Below are 19638 nucleotides of genomic sequence, written 5' to 3'. Positions count from 1 at the left end.
TAAAGGCAGTGCTACCTGGCAAACCTGACCCCTGTTTGGCTTACATGCTGTATGCCAGTGCTGAATAAATGAATGCTATGACGAGAGGGTCTGGGTGCAGACCTGGTGCAGTGCAATCTGAGTTGCATACAATACTTTTTAATAGCCCCATCTAACCCCACCCCTAACCCTACCCATCACAGTGACGTCACTTGCTCCATTTGAGTGCATTGTGTCTGACACTGTATCGCTGATTGATGCAATCTTAGCTTGCATCATAAAGGCTGCATATTGGCTATGCCAGCTTTATACCAAATCTGGGCCAGAATTCCTTGTTACCTGGGTATTGATGTTTCAAGTCTGAATACAACCTTAGGCCTATAATGATTTTTTTTTACTCTGGAAGTGGAACAGTTACAGTATTGTCAAGTTTTACAAAAAATGGAAACCTATTGTGGAAGTGTACTGTGTTCTGTGTTTTGGTTTCCGATTTGGTCCGTCATTCCATCAGAGAGGAGATACTGGGAGATGGAAAAATTAATCAAGCTATAATCAAGCTATAAAACTCCAAATTACCGTGACAAATTACTGTGACATACAGTTTGGTAGCCTATATGATGCAACATTTTGACTGACTGACATGCCCTTTAAAAGAAAAAACTTGGGTAACACTGCTCTAATGTTACAGCCACAGGCTGTACAAAAAGCCAAGCCCCTCTCATGCTATCGATGTAAACAAAGTAGTAATCTGTTCAGATTCATCTTCAGCCTTAGTTAGTATAGCAAACTCAAAATCAGATAGAGAGGATTTAATAACAGAAATCTATTTATCTTTATATAGATTAAAGGAAATAGGAGTAGTCGTTTATTTCTGCTGGGTTCCATCACATATTGGGGTATCTGGTAATGAAGTTGCTGACAAATTAGCAAAGGAAGCACTAAATAAGCAAGAGGAAGTAAATGTACCTCTGGGGAAAAGAGAGGCAAAATCGATTTTAAAGGAAAAACTAATAAATAAATGGCAAATTAGATGGGATAATAGTAATACTGGAAGATGGCACTATAGTATTATACAGACAGTAGGGACAACACTAAATCAAGGAAGAAATAGGAAGGAAGAGGTGTGGTTATCAAGATTAAGATTGGGACACACAGGGTTAAATGCAACACTTGCGTTAATGGGTTTACATGAGGATGGGAAATGTGATGTATGTGGTGTAACTGAAAATGTGGATTATGCACTATTTATATGTAGCAAATATAATAAACATCGCAATATGTTATTCAGTCAGTGTGGGGAAGATAAAACAATATATAAAATTATTCTAGGAAAAGGTATAATAGATTGGCAAGTATATAGAGCGTTTATTAGGTATATAGAGTATTCGGATTTAGGTTATTATAGTCTTATATTTATGGATGAGAGTATTCTCAATCATTGTCATAAAGGCCCTTTATGTTAGAGGAGCTGAACACGCAGTGCTGACATGAGTATGTGGTCTAGATGCAAAGATTGGACAATATGAAACATCCAAGGTGTTTTTTTCCCCCCTTTCCCTCCCTCCTCGTTTCTTTTTGTTGCCCTTTCATCGGAGTAAGATTCGGTACAGTAGGTGGCGATAATGCTTTTAATTGTTAGTCGCCATAAAACAGAAAGAAGAAGAAGAAGAAGATGCTATCGATGTGTGCTGATATCGATTATCCATGCTTGTAATTGGCTTCCGGTCCCGATTATTCAGGTCTGTTATCAAAATGGCGGCAATCACAGCAACGAATCCTTCGCAGCTTTTACCACTCGGTTTGTTTCACTTTCTTTAAAATTGCTTATCATTTACTGACATAACTTTTGTGTTTTTGTACGGGGCAGAGATGCCAATCAGTCACGTTCGTAACTCACTTTGCTTTTTTATCTAATTGAATACACCTGTGCACAAAAGATGTGGCCCTAATCATGTCAATGTGTTTTTATTTTAACTTAAATATTTAATTTCACAAATTTATACATCAATGTGTGATTGATTATATATAAACGGAAGCCAGTTCATTTAGTTAGTGTGGGCGAAAAAAATAAATCACTAATATGTTTCCCTCTGTTGGAGTTTAAAATATTGTAATTATGACTTGGGAACACATTTATCATTAACAATTTCCATTAAGATGTATTTATAAGTAAGATACTCTGAAAATAAAATTTTATGTATGAGTTACGACATTAGAGATACCGTGTCAAATGATTAAAAGCCACTCCACTCTTTACTCGCAGGATTTTTTTGTTGTTGAGTCAAATAAGCCTAAAATTAGTACTTTAAAGAATGAATTTGGTATTAACATATTACTCAATCCCACACCTAGTGTTAAAGCCAAAGAAATTTTAAATTTTATTAAACGTGGTTCGTTAAAAACTTACCTTGGCTGTATAGTTGTTGAAGTAACGTTTAACATAAATTGAATTTCTTTACAAGGTTTTACAGTTGTATATCACACTGACCACTCAAAATGTTTCCTTTAACAGCCAATGATGTGACTGTGTTTATGATGGGGATTGTGTGCTGTCTTTCAGAGCTGGTGGATAAGTGCATTGGCTCTCGGATTCACATCGTTATGAAGAACGATAAAGAGATTGTGGGAACTCTGCTTGGGTTTGACGACTTTGTCAGTATCCTTTACCTACTGGCGGTAAAAAAATAAACAAAACACTGTCAAATATTTGTGATGTTTACAATTTAGTTTTGGATTCAACTTTTTTTTTTTTTTTTTTTTTATAAATACTGCTAGCTAAAGATATAGTTACACATAAGATTTCCCTTTATTTCCCTTAGTCCGTTTATTAATCTGGGGTCGCCACAGCGGAATGACTCGCCAACTTATTTAGCATATGTTTTACGCAGCGGTTGCTCTTCCAGGGTGGAAAATGGCATAACGGCAGCAATGGTTACTGAACAACAACGTTGTGGAATCAGTCTGCCTAAAGAATGTTCATTAGCCTGTGCTTTAGTTTTAGCATTTTAATATAAGAAAATGTCCAACAAAAGAACTCTATCATATTTACAGACTCCAAATCATGCCTCCAAGTGATGGAATCTTCAGAAAATGATCATCCTTTGATTAATGATATTATAACTAAAGTTCACCATTTACAAAACCATTTTTTTTCATATTTTTTTTTTTTTTTTTTTGCTGGGTTCCGGGACATGTTGGGCTTTCAGGAAACGAGCGAGCTTGATCCAGCAGCTAAGGATGCTTTGAAATAAGTTGTGAACGAATGCCAAATTCCTCTTTTAGAGATGAAATCTTTTATCAACGTTTACTTTTTAAATAAGTGGCAAGAGGAGTAGGATGCATTGAGAAATAATAAACTGTATGAAATACAACCTGAAATCTCAAACTGAATTTTTAGTCATTTTAAGACTAAATTTGATTTAGTGATTTTTACTAGATGTTGTATTGGACATGCAAGAATGATCCATGCTTTTTTTTTTTGCTCAAATGTGAAGACCCTGCTCAATATTTGCACATCACACTTTCTTTTACAGTAAAACAGATTTTACTGGATTGTCCTGCTTTTAACAATTCCAGAAGGCTTTTTTTTTTTTTTTATCAAATGATGTCTCTTCAGGACATTTTTAGCAAAATGACACCTGGAAAATAGTAAAAAAATTATAAAAAAATGTATTAGCATTTAAAGATGTATTTAATTTATGTATTCATTTGTTTTTGTTTTTTAATTGTATATTTATTATTGAAATGTTCTTGCCATGAAAATAGCCTTGCATTGCTGACATGGCATTAAATAAAAAAATACAATACACTACATCACATGTTGTCAACAGAGAAATGTAAATGTCTATGTAATGTTATCTTTGCGATGTTGTACATTTCCTTGATGCTTTACATCAGACATGGTCCTAGAGGATGTCACAGAATTGTAAGTATATTTCCTAAACAAAAATATTAAATATTTGCTTAATTGTCTTTGCACAGTGTATTCATGCATTCTCTTCTGCTTTGACTTAAAGGATAGTTCCCTCAAAAATTTTAATTGTCAACATTTACTCAACCTTCTATTGTTCTAAATGCTGTTCGAGTTTCAAACGATCAGTATCCTGTCTCCAAAATTTTAGGTGTTTGTTTTATTAGGATAAACTATCAATAAAAAAAGCACTTTCGTTCTAGAGATTAACTAAAGCTCAAGTTTTATACCATTAGACTATTTATACTGTATTCTAATTATTCTATAAACTATACTGCATAGAGAAGGCATTTTCTAATCTTTTTAGAAACTTTTTTTAAAGTATGCTTAGTTAGAAGTTCAATGGTATTAGCAAATTTTTATCACTATTGAAACCGTTTAATATTTTGTGACATTATTATTAAAGAATAATTCCAAGTATTATCATTGATTAAAAAAAAAAAAAAATCAATTGAATGTGAAGTGTACTTGAATGTGAAGTGTACACTCATGTATTCAAGATGCAAGGAAAATTGGATTATGAAGTATTTTCACAAGAATTTATAGATGTAGGTTACATTTTTGAACACTTGGTATTAAATATTTCCTCATCTCGGGCTTGTGTGTTTGTATCACAGTGAAATCACACCAGAGGGAAGAAGAATCACAAAACTGGATCAGATTCTCCTTAATGGCAATAACATCACAATGGTATGACAAATAAGTTCATCTGCAAGTAATCTCATGCATGCACCAGCAAACAATATTTGCTTTAATGTCATTTTAATTTTTTTTCATTATTTTAAAATGTAATTTTTAATGCAAGTTTATGTACATTTTCTGTTGTCAGAAGTGTTCTGTTTTGGCATTTTGTAAACTTATTTCAATTTTACATTTTTATAAACAAAAACAAAGAAGTTTGCTTCTGTCATTTTAATAATTAGCTTTTTTGCTATTCCAGTTTAATCTCATATTATTTATAATGTACCTAGGGTGTGAATTATACATTGACAAATCGGTGTCAGTGGTCCACTTTTTCAGTAATGTTAGTGTAATACAAGCTTCTGTGAACCAAATTTATATATTTAATTCAAAAACATCTAATTTATTAATCAAACTTATTGAACTTTTCTATTTTGACCTACAGTAATCTCTGATTGGCTATTTTAGTAGATGCGGGATTCTCAAACACCTATTATTTTTTTATATAAAACAAACTGATAAGTTTGCATTTCTGCACCAATAAATGGATGACCCTGAAAGATTACACTTATTTTTTTTACTTTTTAACTTCCATGTCTGCGCAGGTGTCTGTTAAAAATACAAAGGATATGTCTGATTTCACTTTGCTTTTAGATTATATGTAGATACAAACACCTGTTTTACAAGAAAACTGTGGTGTCAACTCTTCCTGCTTAAATCGGTGCTTTAGATCAGTGGTTCCTAAAGTGGGGGTCGCAGGACAATGAGGGGGGTCACTTTGCGATTTTCAAAAATCTAATTTATTTTATTAAATGATTAGAAGGACCATATTTTATTCATAACCTACTGAAGAATAAAATAGTTCTTAAAAGTAACATTTTGAACATGTTAATAATAAACATTAACAAATTAACATCCAAATAAAAAGGCATCTGCTTTATTTATTTATTTTTTGCGACCACTGGGGTGATTATATTGCATTAAAGACACAGCAATAGCGTCAAATGCATTGATTTTTATAGCCCCAGGTTGGATTTTCAGACACCTTTATGGCACCCATGCACAGTAAAAATAAATACAGGACACATCTGAACATGGAGGATGGTCTTCGAGTAGCGTTCTCCAAAATTAAAGGATGAATAGACTTGGGCCTATTGGTATGTGTGCTCCGTTGTGTGCCAGGTTTATATATTTATAACCACCTCAGAGAATATTGCGGGTCGTGAGTCACTGGTTATTTTGGGGGTTGCAGGCTGAAAAGTTTGTGAACCTCTGCTCTATATCTGCTAGATGAACATTTTCTAGTATAACTGTTTGGCTTGATCATAATAGTATGAACTATTTGAGGGGTGGCTAAATATATATTTTTATTATGTATTATTTTAATTATTGAAGATGCATATCATAACAAACTGTTTCTCATTATTTTAAGGACTGACCCCACAAATATTTTGACATGCTTCTGGGTGGATCAAGGGTTAAATAGGGCAATGGTCTCAAACTCAATTCCTGGTGGGCCGCAGCTCTGCATAGTTTAGCTCCAACCACCCCTAACTCACACCTGCTTAACAGTCTTTAGTTATCTTCTTGAACACCTTGATCAGTTGGATCAGCTGTGATTGATTAGGGTTTGAACAAAACTGTGCAGAGCGGAGACCTTCCAGAAATTGAGTTTGAGACCTATGATTTAGGGGAATCAAAGCCCCTGTACTTTTCTCTCTGATAGTACCTTGAATCAGTGTTCTGGATATAAAGCAGTAATGCTTTGAGTTAATAATTTTCTTTTATATGGAAATGTGCTTACACCTACATTATTTTAAAACATCTAAAGAGATTAATAGAAGCAAGTTTTATTGCCTGCTTCAATATAGTCACCATCAAAGGGGTAATCTGCAAGTTGTGGATTATAAAGTCTAGAGAAAGATTGGTTATCTGTTGTTTGGTCATTTGTTATAAAGGCATACATCAGCCCAAAATTACATTAACTGGACCATATTTTCATCTTTTATCTTTCCCGAAGCATGACACAAGTAAATGGCACATTAATTGAACAAAAAACACATGAGATTGCTTCATTTTAAATATAATATAACCAATTGTTTATTGTTTTCCAGCTGATTCCAGGAGGAGAAGGACCAGAAGTTTGAAAAATGTGTAGCGACTTTTCAAAAATATACATTTTAAGTTCTCGTTCTCTGAAAGAAACGTCATGTCAGGTTTTCAAGCATATGTTTGTTTTCCACATTAGTTCTTTTATTACTTAACCCATCTGAAACATTTTTGTAAACATTGTTCTATGTTACAATAAAACAAATACAATGAATTAGTGTTTGAATTAATTTTAAGTTCTAACAAAATTTGGTATGATATATTCCGAAAGTGTGGATAAAGAAACAGGATATTTTGTGAAACTGTTGCTTTTATTGTGGTTGTTTGCTTTAATAACATGTCCTGTTTGTAAATTTGTTGGTCAGTTCTGCTGATTTACTTTTTGTATATGCTGAAATAAATGCAAATGGAGCTGTACATCATCTTATCATATGTACCACAACACACTGTATGATTGACTGATTTAACTTCAGTAATGTATCTCTAGAAAGTCTGAAAACAGGTCTAAGTTGTGCTACTGCATGTTTATTTCTGTCCCGGTAAACATCCGTTTCAGTACATGGAGGGCTTCTCTTCTCCTTTAGGATTCGTCACCTTCTCCAGGTTCTTGCTGATGACGTCATACAGTTCCGCCTAAAAGCAAAAACAGCCATCTTACTCTAGAAATCACGACAAAAATAATCACAACATATGTTTTTATGTAACTTTAAATTTAATAAGTTAATCAGGTTTCAACAATTTATTTTAGATAGATATACAAACTACATTCACCGGCCACTTTATTAGGTACACCTGTCCAGCTGCTTGTTAACGGAAATTTCCAAACAGCCAATCACATTGCAGCAACTTAATGCATTTAGGCATTTAGACATGGTCAAGTTAATCTGCTGCAGTTCAAACCGAGCATCAGAATGGGGAAGAAAAGTGATTTAAGTGACTTTGAACATGGAATAGTTGTTAGAGTCAAGCGGGCTGGTCTGAGAATTTCAGAAACTGCTGATCTACTGGAATTTTCATGCACAAACATCTCTAGGGTTTACAGAGAATGGTTGGAAAAAGAAAATATCCATTGAGCGGCAGTTCTGTGGGCGCAAATGCCCTGTTGATGCCAGAGGAGAATGGACAGACTGGTTTGAACTGATAGAAAGGCAACAATAACTCAAATGCTGGTGGTGTAATGGTGTGGGGGATATTTTCTTGGCACACTTTAGGCCCATTAGTACCAATTGAGCATCGTGTCAATGCCACAACCAACCTGAGTGTTGTTGCTGACCATGTCCGTCCCTTTATGATCACAGTGTAGGACAGGGATCACCAAACTTGTTCCTGGAGGTCCGGTGTCCTGCAGATTTTAGCTCCAACCCTAATCAAACACACCTGAACAAGCTAATCAAGGTCTTACTAGGTATACTTGAAACACCCAGGCAGGTGTGTTGAGGCAAGTTGGAGGTAAACCCTGCAGGGCACCGGACCTACAGGAACGAGATTGGTGACCCCTGTTGTAGGATAACGCACTATGTTATAAAGTTTGTATCATTTCATTTCTTGTACATGAAAATGAGTTCACTCTACTCAAATGGCCTCCACAGTCACCAGAGCACCTTTGGGATGTGGAACAGGAGATTCGCATCATGGATGTGCAGCCGACAAATCTGCAGCAACTGCGTGATGCTATCATGTCAATATGGACCAAAATCTCTAAGGAGTATTTCCAGTACCTTGTTGAATGCCATGAAGCATTAACGCAGTACTGAAGGTAAAAGGGTCCAACCGGGTACTAGTAAGGTGTACCTAATAAAGTGGCCGGTGAGTGTATATTTTTACTTTATTTGATTGATGAAAATTGAAATTACTAAAAATATTCATTTGAATCAACAAAAACAGGCAGATTTTTTTTACAATGTAATCTACAGCTGTGTCCACAGTTATGTTTAATTCATATTTTCAATTTAAACCAAATAATCGAAAGACTTACATAGAAACCGCGTATATCAAGCACAATCACCCTAATCTCAGAATATGCTGCTTCATCCTTCTCATGCACTAGAGAGCGATAATCCATCTGTCAAAAAGAACAAGTGCTTCATATTACACAAAAATAAAAAGATCAAAAGTTTTCAAACATTATTTGAAGGATAAATTATTATTATCATGTATTAAAGTTACCCACAAAAGAGTTAAAAATGAAATTAAAATGTTATGTTATTAATTAATCACGATTATGTAGTTCCAATCCCCTCAGATAATCTTTACAGCACAATTTAAGATATTTTGGATGAAATCCTAGAGCTTCCTCATCCTCTATAGACAGCAACGGTCATGAGGCACTTAAAGTCCGGAAAAAGAACAAAAAACCCTAAAAACATTCAATGTTATTTCAATTGAAACTACAAAAAAATGGAAATGACTTTGTTTAAAAATGATTTTTATTCACTGTCAGGTCGGGGGGGCGGGGGGGGGGGGGGGGGGGGGGGTTGCACAAAAGTGGAGATTCTTATGATTACAGTTGAACCACTTCTGAAGTCCTATGTAATGTTCTGACAATGTTTTTGGTTCCTTTTGGAATTTGAATGCCTCATGACTATTGCTGTCTATAGACTACAAGAGAACTCAAATTTCATTTAAAATATCTTAATTTGTGTTTCTAAGATGAATGAAGTTCTCAGTAGAATTTAATGACATGTGGTTGAGTAATTAATAATAAAATTTTCATTTTTGTGTTGACTAACCATTTAATATTTTATTATGGAACAATTATATACAGCAAACTTAAGATTGAATTGCAGATACTAAAATAAAAAAAAAACATTTAATGATTAAATAGGTTTGACTGCTGAGTACATTTTAATTTTAATTCTCTCTTCAGTTCACCATTAAAGATTCATATGTCTTCATTAAATAAGCTCAAACCTTTCACCTTTCAGAGTACATATAATGAAAGTGATTATTGCTCTTGGAGGAGGTGTGGTTATAACTTACACACTAAAAATGTGTCTGCTTCTTTATTCTGACACCTTTATCAGACATTTAAAAAAAATATTTTCAGAGAAGTATTTATTTATAAGTGTATGCATCGTAGATCAAAGAGTTAAATGGCAAATGGCAAAATGAAAATATGATTTTGAAATCTTACTTAACTGAAAGAAAGAAAGAAAGAAAGAAAGAAAGAAAGAAAGAAAGAAATACACCAAAAAGTTAATTTTCTCACCACATGTGTGTCTTTGGAAGCTTTGGCCACCGCATCACCCCTTTCTGAGAAGTACCTGCAGATAAAAAAATCTCATTACTAACATCACACTTTGGATTAAACTGGGACACTGTCTGTGACGGTTTTGTAACTTCAAAATAACTAAAATTCATCTTTAATAGGTACCTATTTTACCCCTTTTCCAACATTTAATATACCAGAATGTGTCTGTAAAGTTTAAGCTCTAAACACCCATGAGATTATTTATAATACATTTCAGAACATTCAAATTCTCTGCTCTAAACACAATGTTGCTGTTTTTGTGGCCTGTGCCTTTAATGCTAGTTCTTCCTGCCCAACGTTCCCATGTGCATGTCAGAAGGTGCCTCAGTCTCTGCTTCGGCTGCGTCAGAAAAACAGCACAGTGACAGACATGAAGGAAGCAATGAGTCACACACAATGTTGTTAAAAAGTTCATGCACACACACACACACAGTGCACGAATTTAACTTTGCACTGTTTTTGCACGAAAATGTGACAGGATACACATTATTATCCACTGCTGTATGTTAATGTGGATTAAAGCATCTTCTTTTATAATTTGTCACCTTAGAATTATAAGGTTCTATCTGACATTTTTGTCAAAACTGAGTTATTCACATTTTCTTATTAAGTGACAACTTAGTTACATTATATGATGTTTTTATAAGTTGTTTACATTTTAAGAGTTTCTATTTAAAAAAACAAAAACGATTTAACTACAAAGTTCAACTCTATCTTGGCTGTTTAGGGTTCTTTCTGTGAGCCAATCAGCATTTTTAATGCATGCACGAGAACCAATCAAGATCAGCTTTCTTTGTCATTTTGCCGGGCTGCTCCATTGACAGCAGGAAAGACCAGAAACACAAAATCAGAGTCGACTAAATAATGCACCACACAAAATTGAGATGTGTGTAAATGTGATGATTTAGAAGCATTTCTTGACATTGAGATTCATTCATTTTCTTTTCGGCTTAGTTATTTTATTAATCTGGGGTCGCCACAGCGGAATGAACCACCAACTTATCAGCATATGTTTTAAACAGCGGATGCCCTTTCAGCTCTAACCCATCTCTAGGAAACACCCATACACACTCAATCACACACATACACTTTGGCCAATTTTAGCTTACCCAATTCACCTGTACCACATGTCTTTGGACTTGTGGGGGAAACCGGAGCACCCGGAGAAAACCCACACTAATACAGGGAGAACATGCAAACTCCACACAGAAATGCCAAGTCAGTGAAACACTTTTCAGGGTTTATTATACTCATTTGGTCGTCATCTGTTTTTAAAGTGTTAAATTTAATAATATGCCTTGAAGGGCAAATACTTAGTTTAATTCATGGGGCATATAATTCAATAAATATAATTCAATAATTCATATAAAGCAAAAAGTGTAATAAATATTAATATATTAATTAGATACAATTAACATCTGCTCTGGAAAAAAAAAAATTAGCACAGCCTTGTGTGCTTAATTTGAACAAGACAAAATATCCTAAAACATAAAAAAATTTTTATAGAAAGCACAAATTTAACTTTCTCAAGCATCAACATATTGTTACAATCTAACTTATATATTTTTTGATTATACTTTTTGAAAAGTAATGCTTCAATGAATGATCTGCCTGATAGAACGTTATAATTCCAAGTGGAAAATTACTTTTCAGAATTAGAAGGTTCTATCTGCATTTACTGTGTTTTTTTTTTAACTTCAATTTGCAAATGTAAGAGAACTTTGATAATTTACAATTAGAGAACGCTTAGGGTCTCTGTCATGTTAATGTATGAAAGAAACTGTTTCACACATGTTGTTTGCTATATGGAATGCAAAAACTTTGAAGCTCAATATCTCAAAATCATTTAGAACGCAGATAGAACCTTGGTGACGAATTGTACTGACATGCAGCTGAAGTGATAAAGATGGTAAAATTGCTGTATCTTTACATTACAAACATGCACTGTTTTAAAAATGTTTTAAACTTGTTAAACTCATTCTTGATCACATTCGATGATGATTACTGATCACAGCGAGCTGAACATATCATTTAAACCCAATTGTTTTTAATCCCAGTTGCTTTACTGCTTAGATTTTGTGCTATATACAACAACCTATTATTGTCCTGACTTACTGATATGATTATACATGTTACTATGAAGACATGTTAATGCGTGGCTGTCAATCAATTCGGTGGGTGGGGAAACTGCACTCCTACATCACGTTGCGGTGGGCCTCAAAAAGGGAGAGATTTGGATCCTATTTTAACGTCAGGAAAAAAAAAAAAAAGAGACATATTGTCTTTATATCACCCCAATATGACCGTGGATACACTATACCTACACACAGTGCTGTCCAAACAGCTTACAAAAGATGATTTTGACTGGAGCTCTTAAGACTTATGCTACCCCTTTCCTGTTATTTAAAATGAAAAGAAAATCAGACCCTTTTTGTCACTTATGTAACAACTCTGCACAAGGTACTTATAAACATATGTTCTGGGAATGTCTCAAATCGCATTATTCTGGTCCATGGTACAAGACCTATCAGATCTAATGAAAACTCAGATCCAATGTGATCCATTACTTTTTCTCCTCATGGATGATTCATCACTCTCCTTATCCATCCACCAAATAAGGGTTCTGTTCTGCGAAAAAACACGATCCTGAAAATATGGCTGGTTTCATCTACTCCAGTTGATCTTTCTTGGAAACTCTACGTACTGGACATTTTGGAATATACCACAGCCAACTATTACTTTATTTATTATATTTGACTTTGCTTTACTTTGCTTTGTTGTATATAATTCAAAATCTAAAATATTTAATAAAAAAATGCTCATACTTGTTAATGTTGGTCTGGAATCCCTCGACTTTGGTCTTCACAGCAGTAATCCTCTCAAGGATTTTTTCCTAAAATATTAAAAGTCATTTTAGCCACTGGTTATCTTAAAATGAACAATATGAATGCACTGCAAAAAAAGCTTTTCTTCCTTAGGTTTTTTGTCTTGTTTCTAGTCCAAATATCGAGGGAAAAAAAAAAATATATATATAAATATATATATATCAACCAAGAGGCATTTTTACAAGCAAAAATGATTTTGTTTTCAGAAATAATATGCCAAAATTAAGGAGAGTTTTTTCCTTAAAACAAGCTGTACAATCTGTCAATGGGGTAAGAAACAAGATCTTGTTTTTACTTACTATAATAGCATTTTTCTTACCCCACTGGCAGATTATACAGCTTGTTTTAACAAAAAAGTCAAAATGCTATTCATCATAATATCTTTAAAACAGTTCCTCCACTGCCATCCAAAGCCACACTTCCTGAAACACGAATGCGTGCACCTTAAAGATGACAGTAAAAAACCCACTAGATCATGTCAATCGCCAGTTAGAAAACTTTACAGTACTTTATCATACTACTAATCAATTGAAAAACTCTTATATCTGTAATGTTTTCAGTTGTGTAGCAAGAGAAACTTGTCATAATGTGCAATATTTCATGCATGCAAAGATCGCTGGTCTCACTCTCTCACGCACTTTTTTTCTAAAGTGACTACTGTATGCTTAGTGGTTGGCCGACGGGGTGCAGAAATAACATTTATTACTAAGCCATTGTACAATTAGAATTTCAAATATCATATAAATACATTTAGATAATTTATTTTAATCATTTTTAACCAGCAAAAAAAAAAAAAAAAAAAAAAAATGTTTCTAAAGACAATCACCTAATGCACCTTTTATTAAGACAATCTGTTTTGCTTGTCTATAAAATGCTTCTTGAGTTAAGAATTGTATATAGTTGGACTAGAAACAAGACAAAAACTCTAAGTAAGGAACACATTTTTGGCAGTGTTTATATAAACCAGCTATCTTTAATTAGGTGTTAAAATGTAATAACCTGAATTGCAACTCCAAAGTCATTTCCATCTTCAATTTTGGGAATCAGATGAGCAATCCAGCAAGAAACCTGAGGAAAAAAGGATAAACTACTGCAAAATGACTGTATATCTGGTACAAATCTGAGAACTCTCCTAAAACCTTTTTCCCACTTACAGTGATACAGGTCTCCTTCAGACCCATTATCTCTGGTTTCACAATGTCAAGTAACTTCACAATCCTTTCATTTCCTTTGATGAAACCACACTTGGGAGCTAAAAAAAGTCACATTACAATTAATATTTCATATCTCCACAACATTTTACAATTATTATACTTTAGCATGCATACAGTACATACAGCACACAGGTTTTAATTGTGAGCATTGTGATCCACATTTCTCTGCATCTAAATTGTGAAGAACACTTATTTTTATATGCTAAGCAGGTTCCGTTATAATTGTTTTTAACCAGGTTATTAGGTGCTGACACCTTGTTAGTTTTAATTATTAATTTTTGAGTTTTATTTGAACCCACACAATGTGAGGTAAGGAAATATTGCAATGTCAAGTTTTATGCAATTTTGTTGTGCCAATAACTAAACCCTGCTCAAGTTATTTCATTATAATTACCCTGCTCAAGGTATTTTATTATAATCAGTCATTTCTCCTCTTTAAGGAATAGCTTACCCAAATATCTATATACTCTCTGTTTTTCTACTACAGGACGTTGATTGTTTGTTGCACTTTCAGTTTTCTTCAAAATATCTTAAGTGGTTTCAAATATTTATGAGTTTCTTTCTTCTTTTGAACACAAATTAAGGGTGAGTAAATAGTGGGTAATGTTTCATTTTTGGGTGAATTATCCCTTTAAGTCAACTTCCCAGACATTTAAGGTGTGTTCACGCTTGTAGTTGTCTTGATTTGTTTGGGCAAAAAAAAAAAAATCAATTTAGCCCTGGTTCAATTAACTGTCATTTTTAGGACATAAGCTTAAAATAAACAATAAAGTATTTATATTTATGTATATTGTAAGCTTGCTTTGTTAAGAACTTGTGAAGAGTTTAAAACATGAAAAAACAGATATGCTCAAGCATTCTGTGAACCTGAGATGGGTGAACCTTGCGACATCATATTCTGTTGTAACATTTATATTTCAATGAAACCCAGAGTTTCTTTGTTCAGTGTGCACCAAGTGTCAGATGACACTGTTCACACTGCTTTAAAAGAACTGGAGCACCAAATAATCACACCACTGTTTACCATTGTGCACTTGTGAGTATGCTTCACACAGGTGAATTAGCTTGACAAACAACCTGTGGGAAACACTTTTTTCTTTCCTCTCTATATGTGCCAGACTTTTTCTAATCAAAACAACAATCACGGGTGTGCTTTACACAGGTACCTGTGTAAAGCACAGGTTTACAAAGCACCTGTAAGAGACACACTCTTTTCTCATTCTCTACACACCAGACACTCTTAGTACAAAGACTCAACAAACAGATAATCAACTCAATGAATTAAGACTTGGAATGGCATCCACATGTTGCCACTCTGGTGATTGAAAGTTCTTTTTTCCCCATTTGTAAATGGCTTTTATAAAAGTGTCTGCTAAATTAATAAATGTAATACATTATGCACTATTACACTTAGCCATTTACTGTATAAATTTAATCGCTTTTCAAATGGAACACTAACATTTTTTAGGACTCATGTTTGGACTGTGTTTGCCCTGTACTATGTGCTTGTGTTGTGTTTACTTCCCCATGTGCTCCATGTTAATTTGATTCAGGTGTGTTTGGTCATGTGGTTCCTTTTTCTGTTTCCCTCCCTCGTTATCTTGTAGTATGTTCACCTGTTATTGTTATTATTTGTGCATTAAGTTCCTTTCTTCCCTTTCTGTCTGGTCTTGAATGTCTACCCTGTGTTTATCGCCACTGGCTTACATGGTTTAGGACTTGTAGAGCTGCACATCGATGAATTTAAGCTGCGGTCACACTGGGCTTTTCCTCCCATAGATTTCTATTCATATGCACGCGAATGCGTCAGACTGGAAACGCAGGGTCATGCGTTAAGTTTCGCAGGTTGCGGCTGTGCAAAGTTCAAGCTTGGTGAACTCTGACCTGCGAAATCGCATCACTTGACTGCATGAGACCAACCGAGGATCAAAACATGACCTCTCTGGACAGAAATTTTAAACATGGAGCAATTGCTCGCTTTTTTAATGCCTATTAATCTTGTTTAATTCTGTCTTTTTTCGCAACGCCGTACGACAGAATTTCGCACACACAAACTCTAGTGTGACCGCAGCTTCACACTTCAGTGTTTGGATTATCAGGAGTGAAAATAAAACCACACTGAGCTAAAGTGAACTGAACTTAAACTCTGACAACTAAACTGACATGGTTTCAATTCACTATAATCTTCTATGTGAATCTGCTTTGGCACAATTTACATTTTGAAAGTGCTATAGAAATAAAGATGAATTGAATTGTTTATACTCCTGTGCTGCATTCCTTTTTACTTCTAGAGATGCTGTTAAATTAACTACGACATATTATATATGTTGTTTTCTGACAATCTGTTTTAAGATCTGTGTGACACCCTTGTTTACTATCCAGAAATATAAAAGTTTACAGTTAACATTAAACAGTTTCCATAAATTAGCAAGCTACCAAATAGTACCTGAATATAACCCCAGTCACCACCAGGAGGTGGTATAAAAAAAATTTGCTTACACAATTCAAAATAATTGTTTTAAACTTGAGAGCTTGATAACGCCTTCCATTCCACTAGCAAAGCTGTAAGCGTTAAGTGCATAACGTTTTCAAAACTGACACTTTGTATCAGCTGAATAAGGCCCAATCCCAATTCTACCCCTTAGCCCTTCCCCTTACCCCCCTTACTAAAGTTCTCTTTAGCTTGAAGGCTAAATAGCCCTTGAAACAGATTTTTCGAAACCACACTCCTAACTAATAGGTACAAAATATGCACACAGAAGTCAGTAGATGCACGAATTAGTATTTTTTGTCAACAACATACAAACATATGTTTTAATACATTCATAACAGCATTTGTGTTTTACCGTCATGCTTTAAAAAAAAACTTTCAAAAAAAAAAAAAAAAACCCCGCTAAATTTTTCTATCTATAATCCATAATAATAACTCCTGTATAGTAGTCCCACAACATAAATTTACATCTGTCACTCGAATACCCTGTCAGAAAATTCTGGTGTCGGGGTATAACTAGGGTCTATGCATATGGCCACTGTGTAACAGTGCAAAGTACTTATTGCCACATTATATCGTTTTGATAGCATGATATCTTTGCCTTCAGTGACTTCCTGAAGATAAATACCCAAAAATAACACAATTGGAATAACTACAGCAGTTGTAATCCTCGATCTTATATGAAGATATCGCGGCAACATATGATGACGTGTGCAGGTGTTGTAATGGTTTACCAATTCTAAGGGGTAAATTTTGGAGTCCTTTCCCCTCAGACTTGGTTTCAAGGACCAAGGGAAAGGAGTGGGGGTACAGAAATAGAATTGGGATTGGGCCTAAGTGCATGATGCAGGTATTTAAAGAGTGTTTTTCTAAAGTGTATGGCATGGTTGAACAGAATAGAGCATAATTGTGCAATTTAGGACACACCAAATGATTTTGAATGTTTGGGAATCAGAAAAGACTTGTCGGTGACTAACCTTTTGTGCCCTGACAAAACTTTGATGACTGGCTTTGAACACCAGACAAATCAGACACAGGACATTGCAAATAGACTAGATCAAATTCCTACACAGATCCTCTAAATCTGCATTGTCATCTAACACCAAAAACAAAATTGTCCTTATTGAGTTCACATGACCAGCCAGATACAGCTGTGTGTGTGTTCTTGGCTATGTTTATAATGACACAGGTATTACAAAATTAACATGGTTCAACTTAAAAATTACAAAAACACATGATGCACCTACTTGCAATCATTGCAAATGAACATGCTCTTCCAGAATTAGGTTTTATAGTCACAGCAGGTGATGTAACTCAGCAAATAAAGATCCCATGGCATAGATTCCATTGTCTTACGAGACAGAATCATGCCAATAATTAGTTAAACTGCAGAAATATGGTTCTAGTAACTAGCTGCCAATAGGTAAATGCAGCTAACATTAGCTTTTAGTACGGTATTTGTTTAGTAACACATAATTTCTGCGCCAGTTTTTACATGTTTTCAGCCATTTATCTTACACGTACATCACTGGTAGTTACTATTATTCCACTACTAAAAATAGTTTTTACTTCCTGTGGTTCAAACATGCTGAAAAGTAATAGTTGGAGAAATTGTGAAACCCGTCACGTATGTGTGTGTGTGTGTACACATTACCTTTCTTCTTTTTCTCATCATCTTCATTTTTATCTGTCTCCATCTCCTATTGAAATATTTTACATACATATTGTCATAATTAATATTTGTAATATTAATTCAGAAAGCATAATTATCAATATTGAGCTGCATGCCAACCTCGTCCTCTGGGGCAGGGGGATCAGGAATGGGTATGTCCAGGGGTGCATGGAGAGATGAGAGGTCAGTGATACTAAACTCATCGCCCTAAAATCATAAAGAAATATTTTAATTCAGTTGTTGCTGAATTCAAGCTAAAACAACTCTGTTGAGCTGGAACAGGGTAATGATGAGTTCATTTAAAGACACATATAGCCTAGTGTTTATTAGCATGTAGTCACATCTGCCAAATAATCAAATGTTCGCAAAATATACCTTCAGCAGGTTGTCAAGGTGTGAGATCTTCAATGGTATGTAATTGGAGAACAGGTCTTCTGCCTGTCAACAAAAGAACTATCAGTCAACACAAACAACAGTGCAGCAACAAGACTGAATGCAGCCTATGTTTGGATTATCTGAAGTAAACTCATACCTGCTTATACAGTGACTGGCGGTAGTTTTCTATCTGGATGAAGATAAGACAAACGTTCAATTACAATTCATTTATCTTAGAAATTATTTTTCTACAAGCATCGCGCTTCAGGTAAAGTTACTTTCACTTTCACTGTCAATGAGGAAGTGTGACTCAGGATTTTTGTAACATATAAATTGAGATATTAAGCAGTTGTTACGTTCGATAACATCCATACATTCGACAAAAAGACCTTTAAAACGTCTTACAGGTTCCATACTCAATGCACAGCTTAAACAAACGGTTTTTACTTCGAGTTTGTAAACGGAGATTATATAAAGATTATAAAGATGAACTTACCCTCACTGCATTATCAGAGTTTAGCTTCAGTACATTAGCTTTAGACATAATGAAAGCAATTTGTCTTAATAAGCGAAGCAGGTCGCAAGCAGAGAGACGCAGACGTTTAGATGACAAATTTCCCTTCGCGATACTTTCGATTTCTAAACGACGCCCACTGGGTTCACGTCAGGACTCTGGGTAAGTACCGGTGAACTACCAAAAATATGCATTTCCATATTACTGTCGAAAATGTTACAACACCCATTTCTATCTGTTTTTATTTAATACAGAAATATGACAATTTTATAAGAAATAAGGAATCGTCATTCAACCAATGCCTTGATAATTAACACAAATAGCAATTAATAGCTTAAACGTTATGTTTATGTAAAAGCAGAGACAGAACACAAGATAAAGAGAAAAAATAAAATTAAAATTGAGCGCCACAAAATCCTAATGGAATATGTCCCAAACTATGCACTATTATTAATTATTATAATTATTATTCATATAGATTATTGTTATAATGGCTTC

The 19638-nt window shown here is 34.4% G+C and overlaps 2 protein-coding genes across 2 annotated transcripts; one reads left to right on the top strand and one right to left on the bottom strand.

Moving 5' to 3' along the window:
* The first annotated feature begins 1649 nt into the window (after positions 1-1649).
* Positions 1650-7156, top strand: lsm5 (LSM5 homolog, U6 small nuclear RNA and mRNA degradation associated). The gene is made up of 5 exons (NM_001100438.2): positions 1650-1777; positions 2540-2635; positions 3877-3904; positions 4567-4639; positions 6745-7156. The coding sequence occupies exons 1-5, from the start codon at positions 1732-1734 to the stop codon at positions 6775-6777; spliced, it is 276 nt and encodes a 91-aa protein (NP_001093908.1). The 5' UTR covers positions 1650-1731; the 3' UTR covers positions 6778-7156.
* psme2 (proteasome activator subunit 2) lies at positions 6721-19244 on the bottom strand. The gene is made up of 11 exons (NM_131374.1): positions 19123-19244; positions 18784-18816; positions 18627-18689; positions 18372-18458; positions 18234-18279; positions 14029-14126; positions 13874-13942; positions 12815-12882; positions 9948-10002; positions 8715-8801; positions 6721-7372 (listed from the first exon to the last, which is right to left on the bottom strand). The coding sequence occupies exons 1-11, from the start codon at positions 19168-19170 to the stop codon at positions 7292-7294; spliced, it is 735 nt and encodes a 244-aa protein (NP_571449.1). The 5' UTR covers positions 19171-19244; the 3' UTR covers positions 6721-7291.
* Between the last annotated feature and the right edge of the window lie 394 nt (positions 19245-19638).

This window comes from Danio rerio, chromosome 12 (genome assembly GCF_049306965.1).
Source record: "Danio rerio strain Tuebingen ecotype United States chromosome 12, GRCz12tu, whole genome shotgun sequence".
Taxonomy (NCBI): domain Eukaryota; kingdom Metazoa; phylum Chordata; class Actinopteri; order Cypriniformes; family Danionidae; genus Danio; species Danio rerio.
This window is presented reverse-complemented; position numbering and strand designations above follow the sequence as displayed.

Excerpts from the sequence above, each read along its gene's own strand:
- lsm5 (NM_001100438.2), top strand. The coding sequence starts at position 1,732 with ATGGCGGCAATCACAGCAACGAATCCTTCGCAGCTTTTACCACTCG. Across the intron at positions 2,636-3,876 it reads TGGGTTTGACGACTTTGTCA|ACATGGTCCTAGAGGATGTC; the intron begins GTATCCTTTACC and ends GCTTTACATCAG. Across the intron at positions 4,640-6,744 it reads ATGGCAATAACATCACAATG|CTGATTCCAGGAGGAGAAGG; the intron begins GTATGACAAATA and ends ATTGTTTTCCAG.
- psme2 (NM_131374.1), bottom strand. The coding sequence starts at position 19,170 with ATGTCTAAAGCTAATGTACTGAAGCTAAACTCTGATAATGCAGTGAGG. Across the intron at positions 8,802-9,947 it reads CTTCCAAAGACACACATGTG|ATGGATTATCGCTCTCTAGT; the intron begins GTGAGAAAATTA and ends TCTTTTTGACAG. Across the intron at positions 7,373-8,714 it reads TTGATATACGCGGTTTCTAT|GCGGAACTGTATGACGTCAT; the intron begins GTAAGTCTTTCG and ends TTTTGCTTTTAG.